The sequence below is a fragment of the Condylura cristata genome, unplaced genomic scaffold, assembly GCF_000260355.1.
Source record: "Condylura cristata isolate star-nosed mole 26May11 unplaced genomic scaffold, ConCri1.0 scaffold00001, whole genome shotgun sequence".
Classification (NCBI taxonomy): domain Eukaryota; kingdom Metazoa; phylum Chordata; class Mammalia; order Eulipotyphla; family Talpidae; genus Condylura; species Condylura cristata.
The window spans coordinates 87283147-87291353 of NW_004567102.1; the positions used below are offsets into that span (position 1 = coordinate 87283147).

At 47.4% G+C, this 8207-nt stretch overlaps 1 protein-coding gene across 1 annotated transcript in view; it reads left to right on the forward strand.

Annotated features, from left to right (window-relative positions):
* The first annotated feature begins 4215 nt into the window (after positions 1-4215).
* MAP3K4 (mitogen-activated protein kinase kinase kinase 4) overlaps positions 4216-8207 on the forward strand; it is a 62868-nt gene continuing 58876 nt past the window's right edge. Inside the window, exon 1 of the mRNA XM_012735209.1 lies at positions 4216-4296. Within this exon, the coding sequence (XP_012590663.1) occupies positions 4216-4296 (81 nt within the window). The remainder of the gene's footprint in view (positions 4297-8207) is intronic.

An 8207-nucleotide genomic window follows, 5' to 3' on the forward strand; every position in this document is an offset into this window, starting at 1 on the left:
ATGGCCTCCAGATAGAACATGTAATAGCCCTGGTATAATATACTGAGAATATACCCAACAGGTAGAGGAGCTCTAGTGTAATTGAGATGAAAATTCTGTAAATCTGGAATAGGTTCTGAACATCTGCGAATGAACAGTACTCTCGGTAGATGGCGTGAGCCTCCAGCTGAGAGCCGCTGGCGTAGAGGGTCCTGGATTCAATTTCAAGGAGCTGCAGCCGAGCATGTGCATGTGCCCTCTGGCATTATGCCCAGAGTGCCGCACTGCTGTCTGTCAGGCCCTGGTCGCAGAAGGGTGGCATGGACAGGGAGGGCAGTGACAGTTCTTTGGAACTTGTCATATTGCAAACCACATGTTTGCAGCATCTTAGCGTGCAGGTGCAACCTAGGGTCCTGGGTATCTCTTCCGACGTGAGTTAATAGGACATCAGTTGGATACAGCACTTCTCCTATTGCCAGGGGGCAAAGAACAGACCTTTTGTGATTTTTCCAGGGCACCTCCTGGAAATCTCTGAGATTATTTTAAGTATAAAAGAGCACTTAAAATTTGATTTGGGGCAGGCACGATGTCAAACGTTGTCAGGTGTTTTGAATATTTAAGATGGGATCATATGTCACCAAGAATATTAATACTTGGCTACCTATTTGACAACGAAGACTTTAAAGGTAAATAAGGTTTCCCCTGATTGCGGAAACCCTCTCATAAATGAGGCTCTTTTCTTTTCTTAGATAATTAAGACATCATAAATTCAGCATGCACCATAGAAGGTTGTTCTGGTAGACACAGAGCCTTTGCTGTCTAGGCAGATCACACTGAAAGCAGAGGCAAGTCTTACTGCTCCTGTTAGAGCCAGCCAGTATGTGAGGCCTCTGCCACTATATGGGGGATACCGGATTCTAGTTCGGCATCTGTGCATTTGACGCCAAAGCTCTTCATGAAAGCCTCGTTTAAAAGTCTGTGAAACTACAGACAGCCCTTCCCTTAAGTTCTCCATCAGGACTCCCCTCCCATTTGTCAGTCTTTCCCACAACTGTATCAAGTTTTAGACCCAAAGAGTTTCCTCAAAAAAGAAAAACAATTCTTTCCATGAGCCTTCTGCAGCTTTAGGTCCAGAAGGAACATGTTCATTGCCACTAACAGGCCTCCTCCCTCCCTCCCTCCCCACCATGTAAGTACAGACACACATGCAAATGCATCTGTTCTCTCTGGAGCATGTAAAAATAATAAAGTATGTAAATTTAAATTATTTTTAGCAATCAGTGTTTCGGTTAGGGATGATCTGGGTCTCCAATGAATATGCGTCAATCTTTACTATCAGTCAAAAGTTACCTTAAGAGCTTGGAAATTATCTTCAAAGTGGCCTAAAGTACTAATGAGTCATGCCTCAGTGTGGTTAAATACAAATGTACATTTTCATAATCTCAAACACTGAATGGAAGTAGTAGTAGCTTAGCTTAGTAAAGCTGTAAGACTACAGGGAGAATATACACAAGTAGAATAAAAATCTGTGCATATGCTACTTAAATATAAATCAGAGCTGTATAGTTGTTTTCTGTTGAACCAACAATATTAAACTAGTCTTACTTGCCAAAGATTTACCAAAATTATGTGTGCTTGAATTCTTAAACTGAGTTTTATATAAGATGCCTCTCTCTCTCTTTTTCTTTTTCTCCTGAAAGGATTAGAGAGTCAGTTTTATCAATTTCTTGGCTTTTTAGGAATATCCACTTGTCAGAAATAGTCATGTCAGTAGGAATAGAGTTCCTCAAGAGACTTGGTCATCTCTCTTGGTAGTGCTCCCAGAGGTGGGCATATGAACATCCACACAGGCACAGGGGAAGTCTTTTCTAACTTGCTGTCATATAGAAATGCAGAAGCAGCAGGAAAGTGTAAGAGTTCTGTGTTTTGTGTTTTAATTTAGCCCTGCACGGAGCATAAACACAGAAGTACAAAATTTGCCTGTCCCGAGATATGTTCCCAGTAAGCATGAAATTCTTGATTGAGTTGAGCTCAAAATAGACAATCAGAAAAGACTAACAAAACAGACACTCTGTCCTCTCTCACCCAGCAGAGACAAGATCCCTGTAGCCATCGTTTGTTTATAGAGATGAGCAGATGGTGAGGCTGTGAAGCCAGGGAGGCTGAGCAGAAACAAAGCCGCACTCAGCGGAGCCCGCACGTTCCGTCTGGGGCTTCCACGCAGACACTTGGAAGCCAGCGCCAGGAGTTAGACCCACCCCCAGCGCCCTGCACCGCAGGCCAGGAACAGGGCCAGGGGTCTGAGAGCCTGGTCCTGAGTAGAGCCAAGGGGACCCAGAAGCTGGGCTTCAGTCCTCCCTGACTCCCGCGCGGGGACGTGAAGGGCAGCAGAGGAGACAGCTTTATTCCAGCTGCTGCAGCTGGGGGGAATGTCCACTGGTGGAGAAGAGGAGGGAGAAGACTTGGGGTGCCAGGAAACGTAGGTGTCTGGAGATGAGCAGGGATGTTTCTCAGCGCATACTATACCAGTGAAGTTAGTTACTTCGTGGAACACAGGAGGGTGAGGGGATTTCTCGCCTTCGCTGTTCCCTTTCGGAACACAGGGCTCAGATCAAACCGAACGGAGTCCATTGTGGCATTGACGGTCTTCATTTGTATCAAATCGTGGGAGTGTGTCTGGACGTGCATACAGTGGGCTCTGAAAATCTGTGATGAAAGTTTTCTTTCACTTTAGCTTATGCTCATTTTGGTGGTTTTGCTCTTGAAGAGACTTCTTTACACTCACTTAACAACTTGAAATTGAGCTTTAAAGAGTAATACTCAGATGTAAGCTGCCATTGGTTGCGAGTTGTGCTGGAATTTTGTTTATCACTAAGCAAAAAATGCTGCCGTTAACTGTGACACAGCATTTTCCATGTGGCTTGTAGGAGACATGCCAGTGTCAGGGTTGTGTACATGCGGGGGACACGCGCTGTTGGAGTCGGTACGCTATAGACAACGACCTTTGGTTCTCGCTGTTTTTAAACTTCATGTGATACGTATGGTGGTACAGATGTCTGTTGTCTGCATGAAGCTACTGGCTGCTTCCCCACAGCCACGCAAACTAGAGTAAAAGAAAAGCGGGGTGGGGACTGGGTGCGGGGTGCAGTAACTTCTCTGTAAGAGCTGGTATTGCCTTGGCCCACCAGTAGGCACCTCTCGCGGGGCAGCCCTGTGCTTTGAGTGTTTCTGGGTTTCTGTCCCAGGCTACGAGCTCGGTTCATTGAACCAGTCCTTTGTTGGACTTTGAGGTTGTTTCTGTTTCCTCTGCTATAAACAGCGACATTGGGGGCATTCATTTTAGCTAAATCTTATAGCCAAGATGTTTTATTAGAATAAAATCCTGGAAAGGTGATTGTTAATCAAAGAGGGCCCGCATACACGTAATCCACTATTTTTAAATACACAGTTTTGTCTATTGAACTTGTAATAGAGGCGATGATAGGACTCTTGACAGAATTTGGTATAAGAGAGAAATGGGGAACAGAGAGAGCAGTTGACCAGTTAAGCAGGACCTAGTGGGGTCCCCGTGGGTTTCTTTTATTTTAAACTCGTGTGCACTATTTTGTTGTATAATGTAACATTTGTTTATATAAAAGATGTAGCCAGGATAAGTGAAATTTCGAAAACTGAATGTGGCTTCTGAAGGTCGCCTGTATGGAGAGAGAGGGCCTGCGCGGCGCCCTAGGAAATCCGTTTGGGCAGGAACAAGCACCTCAGGACAGGCGACAGAAGTAAGCCAAAAAGTGAAGTGGGGGTCAGTGTAGTAAGAAAGGCCGGCGTGGCCAGTGTCGGGACGGCGCCCGGCACGAGGGCTGCCCTGAGGGCGCCTCTCACAGCTTGGGTCATGTGCGCAGGCCTCGCTCACCTGCAGGGGAGGAGTTGCATTTAGGAAACTCAAGCCGATCACTGAGTGAGCTGGGGCAGTAACTGCCCGGCTCTTACCGGCACAGGTCTGCTCACGGTCTGACACGGCAGACCCGCCGTCAGAGTCCCGGTGTTGGACCGGCCACACACTGGCTTTGCTCTGGATTGGTTCTGCTGAAAAGGCAACAGCCGGGTTGGGAAGACCATGTGTGCAAAGCACCAACAGGCCAGGCCCTCTGCACCCTGAAGAAGGGGATGAAGCCCCTGAGGCACAGACCTGACCTGTGAGTCCAGGTCGCATCGGCCGCCACTGCTGGCTGGAGAGCGAAAATGCTGGCGAAGCCTGGGTCTCCGCTGGCCAAACTCACGCCGCTCCCGGTGACGGCGGTGGTTCCGCGGGAGCTGGCGGGGGTGAGACGCACCCAGAATGAGCTGATGGGTGGCCTCCACCCTTCCAAGAATCTGGTTCCGATTCAGACTGTTAATGGTGACAGGAAGTCTTAGTTGTCTAAAAAAAGAAAGGCAAGTCTGCCTGGTACCATCAGGTCTCCGCACTGTCCTCAGCACCGACCCTTGGTGGCGCTACACCTTCCCAGCAGGGTGTGGCCGCGAGGTCCCTTCTCTGACTGAGTGGTGCTGTTTCTTTCACCCTGGTCGGTGTAGAATGTTTCATTGAACAGTCGTATCACTGCATTTACTTACTCGGGTCTTTCTCCGTATTAACCATCTTTAAGCAGACGGTTCAGTAATGTTCGAGCACATTCGTTCTTAAAGGTACATGTTGTGCAGGTCTTCAGAACTCGTTCCATGTTGCAGAACGAGGCCCTGCACCCACTAGTTAACAGCCCCAACCCGAGCCTGACCCCGCCAGCCCTGGTAATGGCCCCATTGTGTCTTCTGGTCTCCGTGGATTTCTCTGTTCCAGCACTTCTTGCAAGTGGAGTCAGTCGCATTTGTCTTTGTGTGCCTGGTTTATTTCACGCGGCGAGTTGCCCTGGGCCCTGTCGTGGCCTTGTCAGAATGTCCCCGTCAGGCCCAGTGCTTGTCTACTGTTGGCGTCTGCCACGTAGCCGTCCACGTCCGTGTAGACTGCGGCCGTGTTGCAGCGTGTGTCATTTTAATGATCTTTGATTTACATTGCCAGGTATTTTTCAACAGATTTGTGCCAGTTTCACCAGGAATATATTTCGATGTCAGTTTTGAAGTCTTTGCTAGCATTTTGGTCATCTGTGAGGTCGAGTGCTGTCTTAGTCATTTCTATCTCTTCTTGCTATATTTTGGAAAGTTTCTTCTCGACTACTTGAAGCACTTGAGGATATCATCTTAGACCTGAAGCTTCCTACTTCAGGAGATGTCTAGGGTGTGTTTGGTAAATGAAGGAACAGACTACAGGTCATCAGACATTCCTAAGCCTTTATCCTTACAGCATTTTTTCGATTTGTTATGATCTTAGTTGCATAGTAAATAGTCTCAAGTGGCACTTGATAACTAGATTTGAACAGCATGTGTTAAACAATTATCTCCTTTCACCATCTCTTGCATTAAAATAGTGTGTTTTCTCCCTCAGATCAGCAGCCTTTGGAATTTAAATAATAATCATTTCGATCCATTAAATTCCTTTTCCTGATTATTCTTTAGCCCGTGTATGTTGATTCTGCAGTTTCCTGGCTTCTGCCTCTCTCCTTTTTATTTTTTAAGATTTATTTATTTATTTATGCACACAGAACTGGGGTACAGGCCAGAGGTGCAGGGGCGGTGAGAAGATTCACCAGAGACAGAGTGGGGAGCAGAACAGGCAAATCGACGAAGTACGCTGCTGAGGGGAGCAAGACAGGAGAGGCCTGCCGTGCCATGTGGGTCACCTCTGGGGCGGGGATCGAATTTGCACTGAAGCAGCTGCCTCTAGCTTGCAGTGGTGCGTTCTAACCTGTTGCCCTACCAGGGAGAGCCATCCCCCATTTTAAGTAGATAAGCTTGATAACACTGTGAGGCTGGGCTTCAGCTCACAGCCCTTATGACTTTGCTGATTTTACTATCAGTAACCCTTGCAAATCTCAAGCGTGAGCAGTTTTATTATGTGAAAAAGTTAAGAAAAAAACTTACCATGCCACATGCAGGTACTGAATAGCATTTTCTGCAAATTTGAGTTCACAGCTCTGGAACTCTTGAGCGCAGATTCATTGAAGGCTGAGATTGCTCCTTTTTCTCCTTAAATTTTATTGACTTGCCAGTTTACGTGATCGAGACTGTCTCGGCTTGTGTGGCTGTGGTTGTGTTTCTTGTTCCTTGATTCCTGAGGGTGTTTGGTATGGATGATCCCGCGAGTATCCAGAGGCAGCCACCGCAGGGAGACCGCTGACACTTCGGGTGTTTTGCCTCGACCCCTCATTGGTCAGTGATTCTAGCAGCACTCTAAGAGTGGGTGGAGGGGCAGGAGGTAGAGGCCGCAAAGAAGAGAAGGCCAGTAGAGGATACCTTCCCTCGCCGTCTTGGGAAGGATGACTAAAGTAAAATGCTTCTAAGGCAAGTTGCAAAATAGAAGTTTCATCATAAATCACATTGACCCCTTTGATGAGAAGGCTCCCTGGGACAGGTTCTGAAGTTACCAGTCAGTAGTAAGTCAACAAAAATGACCTGCAGCCACTTTGCTGTAAAGTTAAGCTTATTTTCGAGGGTTAAATTTTGTGTGTTTGCAGATGACAGTGGCAATAGATTTTACGTATATTTGGTATTTTGATTTGGTAAAGTGAAATAGTGACAGCTCTGTATGAATTGGCTTTTAATCTGTCACCCACCAAACACTTCACTTTGGGTAGCATGTCTTGAACTCATTGTGTCAGGAGTAAATTGGGGGAAAAATGCTTCTGGAAGAATCAGGAACACTTGCCATGACGCTTGAACCCCCAAATTGAACTCTTACTTTGCCAAATAAAAAGCCCGTACAGTTTTACCTGTAATCTTTCAGTGTTACTTAATAGAAATCCAACAAGAGTGTGTGTGTTGAAGGTAATGACTAGTGATTTATTAGCTTCACTGGGTGAATGAAATTAAAAACTTCAGCCTTATCTGTACCGCCACGTAGTCAGTGGGCCTGGCCCCGTCCCCCCATCTGCCTGGCAGACACTTCCCCAGACACTCGCCAGGTGCTCCTGCAGGCGCGAGGTGCCTGGCTTGTCAGGCGTGCTGGGGCTCCCAGGGTCAGCGTCGGGCTCAGCTCGGCGCAGGCCCTGACAAGGCCCGGACAGCACCTGACCTGGAGATTACTGGGACTCTTTGGGGGCGGTGGCTTCCCATCAGTCCCGTTTGTGAGGCCTTGTCCTGCACTCCCGCAGACCTGCCACTCATCAGCAGTCACATTCAGGGCTCCTTCAGCTGGAGGCTCACGCCATACAGACCCTTGAGCCCCTCCCCAGTTCCTGAGCGTGCTGTGCTCTTCCCAACTTCGGAGCTTGGTCCCTGCAGCCAGCTGCTCTTTCCTCTCTTTCCTGTGGGAGTCATTTCAGATGGCACTTAGCTCGGGAATGGTCTCCTGTGCCCCTGGGCACGTAACACTTCATTATGTATAAGCTGTCCTGCCTGCCACAAGTGTATACTCTCCTTCCGGAGAAGGGACGAGGGCAGAAAAACTTACCTTCATGGCCTGGTGTAGAAACAGCGATATATTCACATTGATAGTCTGCCTGTGTGCCATCACTCAAGTGGCACAGTGTGTTGGAGACCACAGTGACTTGTAAAACACGTGGCGTTTTCAGAGGAGGAAGATGAGGCTTTAGAGTGCAGTAGGTTGGGATGCCTGGAGCCAGGCCGCGCCCACATCTGTTGTGGGAGAGCCTCAGGTTCTGACTGTCTGTTATCTCCTTGGGCGTAAATGAGAGTGAGCAGGGAAGAGTTTAAATAATGGCTGTTACAGTAATCAGCAATGTCACGAGGATGATTGACAGCCGGGTAAATTGCTGGGGTAGAAAGAGGTCCCTTAGGCTGCAGTGACATGATAAATGAGCTGAGCATAATGTGAGCATGTCAGTAGAAATGTTACAAAACCACTTTAAAGTGACTCCATCATTTCTAACCAGCTCCTTACTGTTCTGAACAGCATTGAAGTGAACCTTCAGTTCTGTCAGACATCTTTGTCTGCCCTTCTGGCTGCTTTTGTAAATCATTTCCTGAGCATAAAATTTGAAAGGAAGAATTTTGGTTTGGTATTTGTTTGTTTGTTTGTTTGTTTATTCATGCATGCATGCATGCAGAGCTGGGCTATGGGCCAGAGGTACATAAGGGTGTGTGTGTGTGTGTGTGTGTGTGTGTGTGTGTGTGTGTGTGTG